This window comes from Carex rostrata, chromosome 2 (assembly GCF_964058835.1).
Source record: "Carex rostrata chromosome 2, lpCarRost1.2, whole genome shotgun sequence".
NCBI classification, from domain to species: domain Eukaryota; kingdom Viridiplantae; phylum Streptophyta; class Magnoliopsida; order Poales; family Cyperaceae; genus Carex; species Carex rostrata.
The window spans coordinates 6,887,965-6,906,633 of record NC_135919.1 but is presented as its reverse complement, the minus strand read 5'-3'; the positions used below and the strand labels follow the sequence as shown (position 1 = coordinate 6,906,633).

The 18,669-nt window shown below is 31.8% G+C and overlaps 1 protein-coding gene across 1 annotated transcript; it reads right to left on the bottom strand.

Moving 5' to 3' along the window:
• Positions 1-1,301: 1,301 nt before the first annotated feature.
• Positions 1,302-3,754, bottom strand: LOC144571916 (putative inactive poly [ADP-ribose] polymerase SRO3). The gene is made up of 4 exons (XM_078321312.1): positions 2,721-3,754; positions 2,252-2,493; positions 1,993-2,144; positions 1,302-1,617 (listed from the first exon to the last, which is right to left on the bottom strand). The coding sequence occupies exons 1-4, from the start codon at positions 3,665-3,667 to the stop codon at positions 1,519-1,521; spliced, it is 1,440 nt and encodes a 479-aa protein (XP_078177438.1). The 5' UTR covers positions 3,668-3,754; the 3' UTR covers positions 1,302-1,518.
• Positions 3,755-18,669: the final 14,915 nt, after the last annotated feature.

Here is an 18,669-nt window from a genome sequence, read left to right as displayed (position 1 = left end):
ATGAAATGTATTGAACATAAATTCAATAAATTTGAATATAAACCCCTTAGGTCGAATTCATGGTTATATTGTTTGAACATCAAAATTGATCTTCAATAATAGACTCCATATGACTTCACAATGCTCTCTGTGTCAGCAATTGAACAAATCCGCTGAAAATCAACTCGAATTGATTGAAGAAGCTCTGTCAGAGGATGAGTCCGACCACCGACAAGGGGATGAACTGACTCAGGACAAAGAGGCGATTCCGACGTGACGTGATGTGACCAATTAAGTCACGAAGTGTTAGTTATGTCAGACCACATCAAGTTTTCCCTTAACTAGGCCAGGCACCCCCACAACACTGAAAGTTGTATACTATTTTAGATTTCTTTTGAGCTCTTTTTGCTATTACCCTTCTCACTTTCATCTTTTCTTTTGCTCCTCTCCCTTCTTTTCTTTTCTTTTCTTTTCTTTTCTTTTCTTTCTTTCTTTAAGGTTTCAGCCTTTCAGGAGTTAGCTTAGTATCTAAGCTAAAGTGTCTAGATTCGAAGCACAAAGCACAGATGAAGGAGAAGAGTTATGCTTATATATATGACTAATAAGAGCTACTTGTATGCGCTCATATATATATTAGTCAATGACTGCAAAATCACCAACTCACCAAGCGACATCTCCAAATGCATTTTAGAAATCTTTCATCTTAATTGCACAATAAGATCTTTCATCTTAATTAAATTTACAGATACTGAACTCTAAAAATATATTTTACAAAAAGGAAGGTATCATATTATGTGGTGTCTTCTTTAACTCTGGTCTCTCCTTTCTTGATTCCTTTGGGTTGGCTAAGATGAACTTTACATCAACGGATCAAGATTTTTAATTTTGTTTTGAACCTTTTGAACTTATATATAAAGAGCACCAACAGTAATCCCTGATTTCAGTATTACAGAGAACTACCTACTAATTGATTCATGTAGCATTTTGATATTTACTTTATTTGACTAGTAGAAAGGAGAAGAAAAAATCAAATGACACGGACTGGTATGGTTACAGTACCAGCTTCGACAGCACCAAATTTCACAATTAAAAGCCTCACTCGATCAGGAAAGAAAAGTTCAATGATGGAATTCATTCTTAAGAACCAGGTAGGAAAAAATAAAGACCTCATAGATTCTCCTGTACCGATAGAAAGTCGATTGATAGGGTTTTTGGAATCAGCATAAATGCATATTAATATACAACACCACGATATAGCTAGTTAAAACAGTTTCTAACACACACAACGCACAAACACACCCGCAAATGGGCACAATGGCAAAGGCAAAAGATTTTTCTATCAACGCCACTACTATATATTCCATATTTCCATGTATACTGAAAGATGTCACTACATAAGCATTTCAAGGATTCTTCTCCTTGGTTCTCTATAAGTAACAAAAACAAAAGAACACTAGCAGAATTGAGAAAAAGAGATTACAGAAATGTTTTATATTTTATGACTATCTCATAAAAAAAATTGTAACTAAAAACATTACACTAGTAACCCCTGATTTTCTTTATAACTGTGATCAGCAGCTTGTCGCCAGCATATGTTCGCAAAAATCTTATAAAAGCTTCTTTGCTCATCTTTCCTTCCTGAAAATTAAAACAGGACAATAGATGTAAATAAAAAAAAAACCACAGCACTAGCAAATTTCATGCTTGTCCTTACAAGATAACTTATTATCCTTTCTTTCAAAAAAAAGAAAGATAACTTATTAAGTTATTATCCAATTAAATGAGGATATTTCTTCAACATAAGATAATAAACTTTTGGCCCCTAAATTCCTGTATTTGTTTCAATTAAGCCCCACAAACTTTAATTTATCGGTTGCTCTAAGCTGTAGATAGTTTGAAAATAAAGAAAAATACTTTCCTACAACAACTTTGGGATTTAACAAAGATTAAAAGATTAAGCTGTAAAGAATAAGATTGTACTATACAGTAGGAAATGAGAATCCGGTGATGTACCTCCCAGAGATTATAGGAATGCTGAATGGCTTGAACGCGGCTAGGGTTCAGAAATTGCTTCATCTCAGATATCATCTTTGGAAAATGAAATTGAAGGTTATTTGAAGTGTTCCCAAAACTTGGCTTCTTTACTCTTTTAGGCCCCAAAGATGCTACAATATAAGAAAAATAATCTCATTATTAATTGTCATCAAAAGTATGTAATAACAAACAATAAATTCCAATGAAAAAGTTAGATTTTGAGTAATTAGTTACTTACTATTGTTAGGTTTAGAGATCTTGAAGGTCACGAGATACTCTGGTAGAATATGCGTGTTCATGTGGGTACCCCAAACAATATACCATTTTGGGTTTTGTAGGTTGTCTACACCGCTATCGTACTCGGCACTGCTTGGGTGTGATCGGTTTGAACCTGCTTCGACCTGCTCAGGCCGACCCATTATCACTCGGCACAATATCACGTGCCTCTCTCCTTTCTCATCTTCCCTGGCCATCATAGCACTGTAGAAAAAAAAAAAAAGGTCAGATTAAATAAAAGGTCGCTAAGGCCCTAAAGTATCATGCATGTACTTCCTGTTCTAATTAGTGAAGTGCTACACATGTTTTTCTCATTTGTTGGATGGATTCAGATAAAGATAACAGCACCAAGAAAATGCATTAAACAACCATGACAAGGGAACAAAATGAAAAATAATAAAATGCAAGGACTTAGAAGAAAATAAACATACCTATCATAAGGAAAATGGGGCGACGTGAGATGCACACCCATACCATGTGCCTGGGTACCCAATAACCCGCTATTCGTTGTCCCAAACCCAAACCCTAAAACTGACTCGATATCTGTCGGGTTTGCCCCATACCATCCATACTTGACACAATTCTCTCCTCTAAGTGATTTCATCTCCTGGACCAGCAACTGGAATGCCTTAAGCCTGAGACTTCCTTCAGGACCTACTTGCATACACTTATTTACAGCAGTGATTTCTACAGAAAGTGGCGCCACAGAAGATCGTGCCATGCCAGCTAGGAACAGCTTCTCCACCACTTTGTACAACCTGTCTTCCTTCTCTACCTTGTGTGCATTTTCCAATCTTGGACCCTGTAAGTTGTTGTATTTACATATCTTGGGAGTGTGGCTGGTGATGGTACCAGATGAAACATCAGGACTTTCGTCAGTGCACTCCTCAAAGCTATCAACCTGTGTATCCCTCTTTCTCTTTCTAGAGTTTGAGTTGGAGGAAAAATCTGAATCCGAATCCTCTTCATTGCTAACTTCGATACCAGTTTCGGGTATGGTAGAGCTGTCCACTACAACCTGTGGGAAGAAGCACTTGCCGGTGATATCAATCCATGCAATTGAATTGACCGTACCAGTTTGCGAATCAACTTTCACCTTCCTAAGGAAATCAAAAATACACGAAGCCCCACCAATTGATACTTCAAAAGTCGACTTACCATCCAAAAACCCATCTCGCATTTTGTCAAACACCTCTCGTGCAAAATCAAACCACGACCCATTTTCAAAATAGAGGAACCTGGAAGGATCCGAGCTGCTCTTGTAGTTGTTAAACTCTTGAATAAGGTTGAGGGGGGATGAAATAGTCGATAAAACATCACCTCTTTTGCTGAAAGATCTAATCTTTGGTTGGGAAGGTAAGTCGGTTGGGTTCATCATTCCGAGCAAATGTGCAAAGGAGAGAGAGGAACAGGGGAGCTTGAAACGGTTATAACAGCATTCAAACGAAAGATGAGAATTTGAATTAGAAAGTACGCAGTCTGATATTTATAGGTTATTAGGTGTGTACTGTATAGGTGGTCCATAATGGTCGGCTTAAAATACCAACTGAATTGACTTCCATGCCCCTCAAGTAACCTCGTTTCTTGTGCTGCAATTCTATTTGCCCGTTTCTGTGTGCTAAAATAGGAAAGTTTTTTAAGTTCCGTAACCGACTTGTTTTTTTTAGTCCTATCTCTTACTTTTTGTTCAAGTAAACTTCAAATTTATAGCAGGAGGAAGAAATATTGTGTTTGTGTAGTCAAGTTTATTATTATAGAAAGAGATTGTAATAGAATCGTATAAAGCAACCACACAAAATTAGACTTCTGCAATTAATGTTACTATTAAGGGAATTAACACGAAAATAATATTGGTAAAATTTTATTTATGAAAAATCTAATTTGGATGGTTCATATTACACAATTTATATATAAAAGAAATAAGGTGCCATTTTAAGAACTATAGTAATTTATATCCATTTAATCAGGGGTGGACCTAGTTGTATCTGGGGGGTTGCGATTGTAGTGCTGATTTATTGGTTTCGATCGATTTTGTCTCTCTGAAAATTTGTTTGTCCTCTTTGAACATTTAATTTGTAATTTGAGTTAAATTTACGGTTAAAATCAAAATTAATTTCTTGAATTATGATTGGTAATTATAATTATAAGTTAAAGAATCAGAAATTATAAGTCAGAGCATTGAAAAAATAAATCAAAGCATTATTTTTTTTTATCAAGTATCCAATTAATTAATAGGTTTAAAATCGATTAAATATTTTTTCGCCTCCCTCTAAAAAAAAAAAAAAATCAGGAACCGCCCCCTCATTTGATATTTTGACAACTGCCAAAAAAAGTTGTTAAAAATATCTTCCGTGTATATTTGTATAAAAAAAGTACCATGTTGTCTGATTTAATTTTAAATTGTTTGGTTATCCATGACAAATAAAAAATAAACAGTGTTTTATAGAAGTTAAAAAAAAATGTCAAACATAGCCACATAAGTGAATTAATTCACCTAAAATGATGCTAAATTCTAATCACCTATGTTGGTTCTTGCCTGGTGTAGTCTCCACATTCTTCCCGAAACATGGTTCGTATAATTGTAGGTAGAATGAATGTCATTATCATATATGGGGATTGACCACGTCAGCATAAAAAAGGGTCACGAGACTCGAATTCATATCTTCTGCATTAACTCAAATTTTGAGTTAAAATGTAGACCGTCCGATTGAGATCTGTACTAATATTAAAGGGCCCCGTGCGTTATAGGTTTGGGCCGGATTGGCCCGAATTCTGATCGTACGGTTCAGAAATTAACTCAAACGGTACGTTAATGCAGAGGATACGTGTCCCACGAGACTCGCTCCCCGCCGCAAACGTTTCTTGGGCAAAAGCAAAATGCTTCTTCATTGCTGCATTCAAGAGAGCTTCTGACTTTTAATTGAAGAAAATATAAAATAGGGAGATTGTGACTTAGGCTTTAAGTTAGCGTAGGAAATAAATCTGCTACAATTCTAAGCGGATTGTAGGGTCTTAAAATTCCAAATCCAACCTTTCATTTTTGTTTTGAGATTCGTGCATAAAACAACTTTTATAGAAATTCGTACAACGCAAAAAAATGAAAGGATGGATTTGAAATTTTAGGACCCTACAATCCTCTTAGGATCGTAGCAGATTCAGATATTTGAAGAGGTGTCATGAGATAAGGCGTGACTCACACACTATTAATTATCAGCCGCCGTTCTTTCTTAGCTTATTCTCTAAGCGGCATCAAATTATTAGAGGTGCTATCGGATCGGGTCGGTTCCGGTTCCGGATACTATTATATTTGGACTCGTATCTTAAAAGTGTTCGGGTCCCAATTTTGATCCATACACTTATCTGTTTCAATTCGGGTCGGGTCCGGATCCGGGTACCTATCTACCCGTAGATATTTCAGATCCGGGTAGATATATACCCATAACTTGTTTGTAGATTATCGGGTCCGGTTCGAATACGGGGCGGTTCCGGATCTAGAGCGGGTATATGTCATAAAAAAATCAGAAGGATGGAGAGAAAATAACTTTTGAAAAAAAATATTGAAGAAGAGATATAATTTTTAAAAAGTAAAATATTAGAGATGACGATTTCATTTTCTATAGTTCAAAAAATCTATGAATAAAATACTAATAATTTGTAGAAATGACATATCAATGAGAGCAATAAATTTTCATTATTATGCAGAGGATATCAAGGCAAATATTGAAGGATATATCTATAGTAATAAATTTTATTTAAAAAAATTAATGCGGCTGTTATAGAAGGAATAAATTTGGCACCCATCTATGTATATAAACATAGCGAATATGTCACTGCATTCTATTTTCTCATATTAAAAAAAGTACTGGGCTCACCACGACTTATGCAAAAATTAATATGCAAAGTTATATTTTTATATATTAATAGTTATTAATATATGTTTTATTGGGTATTTATACGGGTATCGGGTCAGGTTCGGTTATGGGTCGGATAATTAAATGAAACCCATATCCTACCCATTACAGTATCGGTTCCGGTTCGGATCCGGATTGGATATTAAATTATTAATTTTGTAACCATATCCATAATTTAACCGGTTATATTTTTTTAAACCATACCCTATCCATATTAATCAGATCTGGGTCAGTTCCGGGTCGGATCCAGGTAATCGGGTAAAAGTAGCACCTCTACAAATTATCTCACAATATTTCCTTAATTACCCTCCATGAAATTTTTATTTCCATGTTCACCCTTTGGAATGCTAGCAAGCAAGTTGAGGGGTGAAAACGGTATGGATAATATCCAATTCGTATTCAATTCATATTTGAAAATTTAGATATGATCCGTGTAAATAAGGATACTGATATAGTTTTACCTTTAAATTATCTATATCCGAATATTAGATATATAACATATATGTTAATATATATTATAAAAATTATATGTTATTCACTATTACAATTAGATAAATATTAACTTTAATATTTTATTTTATTTTATTTTAATAAATATCTGATATGATCTGGATCCGTATCTGTCTAATAGCCATTCCGTATCCATATCCGCCAAATAAAAAAATAAATATAAATATGATTTTACCACTATCCGCTCCGTTTTCACCCTAGAAGTTCAATTTCTTACAATTATATATATATGGCAATTGTCTTAATAACAGTACATGGAGCAGATTATTTTGTACAATTGTTAATATGATATTCTCTCTTACATTAATTGCGATTGCTGATATAGAAAAATTAGCAAAATTGTGCAAAAAGCAAACTTACTAAATTAATTAGCAAATTATTCTATATCATTATATCATTTCAATAGATGCTGCAATTACTTAACATTGTAATTAATTTGCAAAGTAGAATGTATCATTTCAATAAGTGGAGTTACAACAAGGTGTTTTAGATGACATATTGGGGAAATGGGGCAGCATCTGAACCTGCACAATGAAATTAACATATCGAGGGTGTTCGGTTGGATAGGATTAAATTTTAGGGAAAATTTCTGGTGTATTCATGTAAACTTTTAAAATAGACAATTTATCTATAAAAACACCATAATATTCAATATCTCCATACAAACTTAACTTTTTTTCTTCCATTCCTTTTAATTATTTAATTTATTATTTAACTGTTATAAAAATTAAATTGATCAATATGAGGAGGGATCGGATGTCACTCTTTTTTGGTGACATCGGATGACACCGTACATTTTCAAAGTCCAAACGATCGATCCAAACCGTTCAACTTGATGGATATGTTAAATTGTGCCTGCTGATCAAATTTTACATTTTTCTGAATTTGTTTTACTATTTATTAAGATGGGTACAAAAATTCAACAGTCTGAATATAGCGATTTTGTTAAATACTTAATAAATAGTAAAAAAATTCAAAAAAATGTAAAATTTGATCTGCAAGCACATTTTAACATATCCATCAAGTTGAACGGTTTGGGTCGACAATTTGAACTTTAAAAACTTAAAAAATGTACGATGTTATCTGATATCACCAAAAAAGATGTCATCTGATCCCTCCTCGATCAATATACCCTTTAATTTTAAATGGAGGTGTCCAGTAATTCTAATTCTTTTCTTCCTCTCCTCTTCTATTCAGACCGTTCATCGAGGCGGTTGAAATTAAATAGAAAGTTAATTTTTACCAAGCCAGCATGGCGTTTGTCCATGGATAAACCGGTGAATAATACTAAAACAAATGATACGTGGACTTTTTTGATACACTTGACTGGACCTCCCCCCTTACAAAAGCAAGTCATTTAATTTTTTTTTCCTCTTTCTAATTCAAATCTCTCTCTTCGTTCCTCGATCATCTCTGTCTCTCTCACACACACAGCCAAACAAGCAAAATGGATGATAGCATGAACTGGGTGCTTAGCAGCTTTGTGTTATTTTCATGCGAGCGTGTGCTATATATTTTCATGCGAGCACCAAGGCAAAAAGATCAATGGTTAAATGTTGAAATATATGTTAGCGATCTGGAAAGTTATTTACAATACCAGTATAATATAAATGAATTAACAATTTATTTATCAAAAAGAAAAGAAATAAGTGGCTTACATCAATGTCAGTATATAAGCTTTTAACTAATTTGCATAGTTGCAAAATTTAAATCAAATTGATTTTTGAGCGATATTATAACAAACATCTTATAATTAATTAGAGGAAGAAAAGCAAGGTTTTCTTTACCATATTGCTTCTTTCCTTCGGACTCCCATAGTTGGAAAGACATGAGAAACCTTTTTGTCAAGGACCACGGCATTCCCTAATGGAGCCTTATATTGTTTGTGCAGTGAAGTAAAGAAGAACCGAGGAAGAAGACAATTAGAATTATTGGACACCACCATTCAAAATTAAAGGATATATATTGATCAATTTAATTTTTATAACAATTAAATAATAAGTTAAACAATTAAAAGGGGATAGAAGAAAGAAAGTTAAATTTGTGTGGAGATATTGGATATTATAGTATTTTTATGGGTAAATTGGCTATTTCAAATATTTACCTGGGCACATTGAATTTTTTTCCTAAATTTTAAACTCGGCTAAGAATGAGATGTTTGACAATAAAAAGTTAAGAAATAATATAGGCAAAAAGAGACTTAGAAAGTGATTTCAAGTTTCACAAATAAGCAAGTGTTTGACAAGTTTATGACTTTTTAGCCTTCTAAGAAGCTCTAGGGAGTTCTAAAGAGGGTGTGCCGAACACTATACTACGTGTAGCACCGTAGCCAACTCCATCATTTCTATAGTGGAGTTACAACAAGGTGTTTTAGATGACATATTGGGGAAATGGGGCAGCGCCGGAACCTATCGAGGATGTTCGGAAAATTGGATAAGATTAAATTTTAAACTAGATCTGCTAACAATGAGATGTTTGACAACAAAAAATGAAGAAATAATATAGGCAAAAGAAGGCTTAAAAAGTTATTTTAAACTTTACAAAGAAGCAAGTATTTGATAAGATTAAGACTCTTTAATCTTATGAGAAATTCTAGGAAGTTCTAAAGAGGATGTGCCGAACACTACCATCAGTCAAAACTGATATATCGAAAATATGGTCCTTCAAGTCACCACCAAGGATTAAGATCTTCGACTGGCTCACAATCAACAACAGAATCATATCGCAGGGCAACCTTCAGAAGCGAGGTTAGCCGCTGAGTCAGTACAACACCTCTTCAGGTCTTCAGGAAACTCAAGGCATTTCGACCATCTGACAGGTGTCCGTACAAGCCGACAATTGATACGAACAAGTTCAGTACACTAACAAGCCAACAAAGGGCAGCCATGTTAATCATGCAGTTCGTCTAGCTTGGAGGAATACCAGCAAGGATCTTGATGACTTGCTTCAAGAGATATATATCATATGGCAGCTGCAGTTCTTTGTAAGAAGCACATCACAACACATAGTATAGAGATGATGCAGGGGCAACCGTTACAGTACAAGCTATGAGAATCACAGAGGGAAATTAAGCACACAGCAAATTAAACAGATCCGGAAATTAGCTTAGTTTACTTTTGCACTTTACAATTCTTCATTTTACAATTCATCTTTTACCTCTTTAATTTGTTACAAACTTCTTCTTGTAACTCAATTTTAGAGTAACTAAGGTTCATCAAGTTCCTCTGTGAACTCAATTAACTTGGAGAATGTGAATGTAACATGGAGGATTTGAATAGAAATCTGACTATATTTTTTAGGGGGCTAATTATGTGTAGCTAGTAAGAGAAAAAAAATAAAAAAATTGGTTAGGAACGTTTGGTTTGGTTTGCTTTGGCTCCAAGGAATTTGAAAAGGTCAAGTTTTAAAAGAGGAGAATAGGAAATATTTTCTTTCTTTGTGTGGTGGAAGGCTTTACTAATGCTTCATTTGTGGAATTTGAAGGTCAGAATTCCACCTAGTTGACCTTTTTGATCTCCCCGTATCACCATTTCTTTATTACCTACCCCTTCTTTTTCTCTACTAAGCTTGGCCGAGTTTTTTAAAAATATCCAAATTTATTAATATTTTATTATAAATAACCAGAAGTTTGGCAAAATTATATTTTTGCCCAAACCGTATGGAAATTTTACGGTTTGAAATTTTTTTTTTCAAACTGTAAGATTTCCTTACGGTTTGAATTTTTTTTTTTTTTTTTTTTTAGCCCAACTTTGCACCTCTGGTTAACATATCAAAACACTTTCAAAAATCATGAAAATTTACCGACATGCATTTTTGACTTAATAGAATAAGACTGTAAAGTTTCATACAAAATCTCAAAACAGATCGTGAGATATCTGCTCTCAAAAATTGCCCGAACTGCTGAAAGAGTGTTTCTGAGCCCAACTTTGCATCTATGGTTAACATATCAAAACACCTTCAAAAATCATGAAAATTTACCGAAATGCATTGTTGACTTCATAGAATAAGACTGTAAAGTTTCATACAAAATCTCAAAACAAATCGTGAGATATCGACTCTCAAAAATTGCCCGAACTGCTGAAAGAGTGTTTCTGAGCCTAACTTTGCACCTATGGTTAACATATCAAAACACCTTCAAAAATCATAAAAATTTACCGACATGCATTTTTGACTTCATAGAATAAGACTGTATATTTTCATATAAAATCTCAAAACCGATCGTGAGATATCGGCTTTCAAAAATTGCCCGAACTGCTGAAAGAGTGTTTCTGAGCCCAACTTTGCACCTATGGTTAACATATCAAAACACCTTCAAAAATCATGAAAATTTACCGACATGCATTTTTGACTTCATAGAATAATACTGTAAAGTTTCATACAAAATCTCAAAACAGATCGTGAAATATCGGCTCTCAAAAATTGCCCGAACTACTGAAAAAGTATTTCTGAGCCCAACTTTTCATGATTTTTCATGATTTCTGAGCCCAACTTAATCAAGAATGTATGTCGGTAAATTTTCATGATTTTTGAAGGTGTTTTGATATGTTAATCAGCAGTGCAAATTTGGGCTCAGAAGCACTCTTTCAGCAGTTCGGGCAATTTTTGAGAGCCGATATCTCACGATTTGTTTTGAAATTTTATATGAAACTTCACAGGCTTATTCTATAAAGTCAACAATGCATGTCGGTAAATTTTCATGATTTTTGAAGGTGTTTTGATATGTTAACCATAGGTGCAAAGTTGGACTCAGAAACACTCTTTCAGCAGTTCGGGCAATTTTTGAGAACCGATATCTCACGATCTGTTTTGAGATTTTGTATGAAACTTTACAGTCTTATTCTATGAAGTCAACAATGCATGTCGGTAAATTTTTATGATTTTTGATGGTGTTTTGATATGTTAACCAGAGGTGCAAAGTTGGGCTCAGAAACACTCTTTCAACAGTTCGGACAATTTTTGAGAGCCAATATCTCACGATCTGTTTTGAGATTTTGTATGAAACTTCACAGTCTTATTCTATGAAGTCAACAATGCATGTCGGTAAATTTTCATGATTTTTGAAGGTGTTTTGATATGTTAATCAGAGGTGCAAAGTTGGGCTAAAAAAAAAAAATTTCAAACCGTAAGGAAATCTTACAGTTTGAAAAAAAAAAAATTTTAATTTTTTTTCAAACCGTAAAATTTCCTTACGGTTTGGGCAAAAATATAATTTTGCCAAACTTCTGATTATTTATAATAAAATATTAATAAATTTGAGTATTTTTAAAAAACTCGGAAGCTTGGTCTATTTCCATCTTTTCTTTTATATAGTTAGTTACCTATGTGGCTTCTTAAAAGGAACAGTGAATGACTTTTTATTTATCTAAAAGTAAAGGCGAATGACTTCTATTTATCTAAAAGTAGGGGTGTCAATGATATCCTTTTAACCGTTTATTTTATCTGTACCGAATTCGATAAAGCATGTATAAATAAGTTTTTTTTTCCGTTAGCTTATTGGATATGAATATGAGTAAGAATTTTTTCCATTAGCTATATGGGTAAGGATACGGAGAAAGCTTATTTCGTACCCGTTACCCTATAGGATAACTGTATAAAATAAAATTTTATAATAATGTTTGAGTAATAATTAGTGATGGTGAAATTTATTTGCGAAATATTTCATATAATATAGTTTGAACAATAATTAGTGGACTTTTTTTATTTAATGTTTTACTACAAAAAATATTAAATTTTTTTTGGCACGTTTTGTTATTTAGTTAAATAATAAAATTTATCCAAAAAGATTGTGTTTTTGAATTGGTTTATAAAAAAAAATAGTTAAGATTGATTGCACATTATTTGTATTATAATGTGGTTGCATATGTGTGAAATTAATGATTTTTTATGTTCTATTTGTAAAATATAATAAAACTAATTATTATATTAGTATTATTCGTTATTCACCTGTTACCGTTTTCTTACCCGATAATTTTAACAAATAAAGGTAGGATAAGAGAAAGTCAATTCTTAATTAATGGTTATGTGTAAGGTATAGATAAAGTCAATTCTTAATGAGTATGAGTATGAAAATACTTCCACGGTTCCACCCTAACTGTATCATACCTATTGACACCCCTATATATCTAAAAAGGGATGGATTAATTACCAACTATTTAACTTGAAAACTAGTACTTTCTCAATAATTCAAAATAATATTTAAAAAATAAAAAGTATAAATATGTTGTTTATCAATTTTCATACAATTTATGAAGGATAAAACATTCAGCAAATCTCATTATTTAATTTTGTGTGTGATATGCGTAATGTATATATTATATTCTAATTGTTAGATTTTCAAATGATATGTAATATTTGTAACGGATAATGTTTCAACCTCATTAAAAAATACAGTAGGCAATACTTTTTTCATGAGAACAAGGTTCCACTGACACACACTCTTTTTATATTTATATTTAAAATCTGAAATTAAAATATTCAATCCAAACCATAAAACTTGTTTAATTTCACGAGAGATGCACTCCTATAAAATTTTATAATTTTTAGCTTATTTGATATTAAGATGTCAACAAATAAATGTTCTAAAATTAATCCATCACAATTAACCATTTTTTTTTTTTTGGGGGGAATTTCTTCTTGATCTAGTTCTACTAATAAACTAAAAATATTATAAAATTTTACTTGAACACATCTCTCAGGAAATAAACAAAACCTATAATTTGAATTTCAGATTTTGAAATATAAATATATATAGAAGAGAATATATTACATTTTTATGACAAAAAAACTTGTGACACTCAAATCCTGCTCCTTGTTAATTTATATGTATTATTGCATATGATTGTAGCACATAGCCGTGTCATATATACAAGATCTATAATTATATATTGTTCCCTACAGAACCTTGTCCCTTCTATTTTCTAGAAACAGTATCAAATCCGAAGTTTAATAAAACCATGAATAATAATAATAATGAGTAGTTTACCACACACTTCTCCACCCATTTGGATACTAAATCTCACAATAGAGAATTGGCATCAAGAAAGGGAAGGGAATACAGAATCTCAATTTCTCTTTTGTCATGAATCATGAGTGCATGAGTGAGATAGAGAACTTGGTTCCAGCCTTTCAAAAGATGTTGCCATGTACCCAAAATTCTCCTCAATCCTTAGTCCTTAAGGCAAAAAAGGAACCCTGCTTTTATTAGCAATTCAATACTTCCTGTGGGACATATATATGCCCACTAAACTTTATCGATCCGGCCGGTGAGATCAATAATTTTCTTTTGATAAATTAATGACTCAATTACTTTACTAGTATTGTAGTCATACTTGCAACGGAAACACATTATAAGAGAACAAAACAAAATTCATACAAATAGTATATTATCATAATAAAAATTAGACTAAATAACAAATAACATATTAAATAATATCTACATGTAAATAACATTTCATAAATATGAAATGATATAATAAATAACATATATGTTTTTTTTTTTTTTTTTAACATATTTTCAAAAGATGTTGCCATGTACCCAAAATTCTCCTCGATCCTTAATCCTTAAGACAAAAAAAGGAACCCTTTTATAGCAATTCAATACTTCCTGTGGGACATGTACATAAATATGCCCACTAAACTTTATCGATCCGACCGGTGAGATCAATAATTTTCCTTTGATAAATTAATGAACTTAATTACTTTACTAGTATTGTACCTGTACGTTGCAACGGAAACACATTATAAGCAAACAAAAAAAAAATCATACAAAAATGATATATGATCTAAAAAAATTAGACTAAATAACAAATAACATTCCTTAAATGACATATATGTTTTTTTTTAAACATATTTTCATAAAAAAAATCTCATACAAAATGACATGTTACATGACAAATAACATTCTTTAAATGATATAAAAAAATAGAAAAAAAAAATGAAGACATGCCCGATCAATTAAAAAATTCCTTCAAGAACATTTAGGAAATGAAAAGAAATCAGAACCAATCATAAAAATAATATAACTTACATGTAGTGAGTATATGTCTAACTAAATTTGGACTTCTACACGTAAAAAAAATCAAAAAGATACATTGAATCAGAAAAGAGGCAGATTATTTGATTTAATGGCTGAAATTCAATATGAAATTTCATCTTTTAATCACAACTATTGGCGAATCAGAACATCTACATACTTAATATAAAAATGGAGATATGTATACAAACAATGAGACAGACAGAGAGACAAGCAAAGGAATTCATATCACCTAAGCTAACATATTTATGTTTAGATTCGGACTGTTTAGGGGCAGAATTAGAAAATTAAAATTGAGGAGAATAAATAAGTTATTGTAGTGTAATTTTATTTTATAAAAGAGCTAATATGTATAAATACTTTGTCAAAGAAATCCGTGATTCCCGACTATTAATGGATAAAAGGTCAGTTAGTCAACTTTCTCTTATACACTTTCCTGAGAAGGTAGAAGAGATGCCTTTTGAGTTTTGATCAATACAAGTTGTGTGTGTTGTCAATAAAGGATTGCATTTTTTGTTCAATGGAGGTATTATAATGATATTGTTTTGACTGGCAGTTTTACAAAAACTATCACCTTCTATTTTATTTGTTTTTTCTTGGACTTATTTGGCATTAAATTGAAATTTTTTCTGGTAAACTCTACCTGACTTGGGTTAAATAGATGCACTTACCATACAGTTGTTGAATAAAGGGGGTTTATAATGTTGGTTGAACTTAATTATAATTTCATATGTGCCATATTTATCTTTGGTTCTTGTAGTGAAATTGTTAAGTCCTTGTATTCTAGTTGCATAGAGCCTATAAGGCAGCTTCAAAACTTCTATTTTGTTGAACAATTTAACACACAGATATATTATAACCAGAAAGGATCAATTTAAGTTGGTAATTAATTTGATTATCTTTTGGGCAAATTTATATTTCAACTTATTATCTGAACCAAAGTTGTACTTTAAAAAATTGGAAGAGAAAAATTGTAACAGTGACCAGTCCTCTTTAAATTAATGATTTTTTTTCATTTATGGTGCAGGCCTCCTCCCCTTCAAAAGTTGCAAGAACTGTTTTTACAAGAGCTCTTCTCATATAACTGCTGTCTCCTGTTTTGCGTTTTCTTGTAATTGAGAAGTTGTTAGTTTTTATTATGCTTTTAAATGATCTGCTTTGCACTCGTATTATGTTTTTAGATTATCTGTTATGTACTGTTATTTTGCTGTTGTGATTTGCTTGTACCCCAAACATTATGTTTTAGTCTAATCTGGTAATAAATTTTTGTCATGACCTGAGTGGTGTCATTTTAGTTGTTCTAAACTTTGCTTACTCAGTCTCTTATTAAATTCTAATTTTTTAACATCTGAAAGTTTATATATACCTAGCTCAGGATTTGCGAGGTGTTACTGGTATATGCCAAGAAAGAATATAGCAACTGGATTTCCAATACTATTTGGCTGTGGTGCAGTACTGGGATACACCTGGCTCAAACTTTGCATGGACGTGATTTAATAGGCATATATATATTATGTTAAATGAAAGCAAAATTGCAAAATTATGGATGCATAAAGTCTTTATTAAATGTTAATTAGTAATGTAACATTACATATATTACTACATACTAATGAGTAAATAATTTTTTAGTACTTGACTATTGGTTATAATATTAAATTTTTATTCACATATGATTGAAATAAATTAACTGTGTTATTTGGTTCAATTTATAATTCAATGAATTGAATGATTTGATTAGTTCGACTTATATTTATGTGAACTAAATAAATTTCTTTGAACAATATTTAGTTGATAATTTAAAAGTAGTGAAGCTATGTCACTTGTAATAGTTATGTGCAAACCAAACATAATAATGACATATTTCTTGGAATGTTGAAGCGATAGCCATGTACGAACCAAACATGGAAACAACATATTCCCTGGAATGATATTATTTGGTATCATATTCTTTGGAATCCTTCTATTCCTTAGAATGAACTATAGTGCGAACCAAATACCCCCTTAATTTGCCAAACGCAGGAATCATATTCCATGGATTTAGGATAGTAGGAATCACCTCTTAAAAGCCTGAACCAAACGCCGCGGTTATGATTTTCTCTCTTCTTTTTTTTCCTGGTGTTGAATCATTGTCATCAAATAACAGAGTTCCCTTATCTCCCAAATTATTTCATATAAAAGTTTATTTTCCTTAATTAAGTACATTTTTATATGAACAGTAGGTTAAACATTAGTGACTAGTTTAATATATATGCGTAGAGAAGGCATATATATATATTTTGTTTGTTGCGATTAAATAACAAACGCTGCTCATTAACTTGAGATTTGCAAGACAATGATGATGCAAAAAGAGAATGATCTGCCCTGTTTATTGGGCTTTTGTCTGGTGGGCTCTCTATTTTTTATTTTGATCTGCCTTGTTTATTGGGCTTTTATCTGGTGGGCTCTCTATTTTTTATTTTGATCTGCCTTGTTTATTGGGCTTTTGTCTGGTAGGCTCTCTATTTTTCATTTTGATCTGCCCTGTTTATTGGGCTTTTGTCTGGCGGGCTCGCTGTTTTTTTCTTCTTTCAAATTTAAATCTGAAAATTATTTTCGGTAATCCTACAAGGTGAGAAAATACCTTTTCGCTATTTACTGCTGTTATTCACCAAATTAAAGTAATTAATTAAATCCTACGGTTAGTTTTGACCTTCATTGCAATATCTCCATGCATGAAACATTAAATATTATATTAACCTGTAATGGTTAAGTTAAAGAGTAATTAGCAAAATTTCTCTAATATTCTACGAGGGATGTTAAATAACATTAAGCATCAATTCATTGCGGAAGGATTAAATGATAAATTTCAAATCATCAATTTAAGAATTAAAAATATTATATGCATTTTAAAAATAAAACTAAATTAAATGCAATAAATTTATTTAGTATATTATTAATCGATTAAATGCAATAAATTTATTGGTATTCATTTTGAAATTTTAAAAATAAATGATTAAGATCATTTAATTGTGGTCAGCCTATTATATTCCTCATCTTGTCCGGTGACATTTATAGGGGTAGGTATGAGTCCAGATCCTCTGAAGTAACTCAAATTTTGAACTTAAATTCGGACCGTCTGATAAAAAATTGGATCAATTCGACCCAGGTTGAAAAGCACGTCATACTTTTAATATTTGTGTCAAAACAGATCTAAGCTCAAAATTTGAGTTACTTTATGTGATATGAATTCTGAATTATCCGATCGAGTAACAGGTACAAAAAAAGTTGTACCCTTTCGTTTAGATAACTGAAGAAATCTTTATCCGTATTCATACCCGATAAGTTTTGAAAAAAGAATTTTATTTGTGTCCGATCAAATACGGTACCGGTCCGTCGGATAAACAGATGAAAGAGTGTCATTGATATCCGTAGGAATGATTCTCGAGAAATTTTATTTATAAAAAATATTATTAAATAATAAAGTAAAAAAAAAAAAGAGTACTGAAATTTTTTTTACGGCGCACGTGATCAAAAATATTTCGTATAAAAAGTTGGAACCCAATTTTTTTTTCCGGATCTGAAGTATTTTTCTTCTTAAAAGGGGCTGAACTTTCTTAAAATAGAAAGAGTGGTTGCGTTTTTCTTAAAACAGAAAGAGTGCTGTTTTTTTTAAATAGCGGCTGAGAATTTTTCAAATTAAAAAAGACACTGAATTTTCTTTCAAAAACAGAAATTATCCGAAAAAAATTTAGTCTAAAGTTTCGATCCGAGAACTCTTTCGGATTTATCTATACCATCAAAAAATTTCAACACTATTTCTGTTTATCTTTACTATTTAATAATAGTTTCTATAAATAAAAAATTCCCAGCGCCTGCCTTGCGACTTGATTAGGAGAATGCGTTATTACTTTATTTATATATTTATATTTTAATAAATGTAGACACAAA

What these genes read in the sequence shown, in the direction of transcription:
- LOC144571916 (XM_078321312.1), bottom strand. Translation starts at nt 3,667, where the DNA reads ATGATGAACCCAACCGACTTACCTTCCCAACCAAAGATTAGATCTTTC. An exon ending in CCCCATTTTCCTTATGATAG is followed by an intron (nt 2,494 to 2,720) that starts GTATGTTTATTT and finishes TTTTTTCTACAG; the next exon opens with TGCTATGATGGCCAGGGAAG. An exon ending in ATTCCTATAATCTCTGGGAG is followed by an intron (nt 1,618 to 1,992) that starts GTACATCACCGG and finishes TTTAATTTTCAG; the next exon opens with GAAGGAAAGATGAGCAAAGA.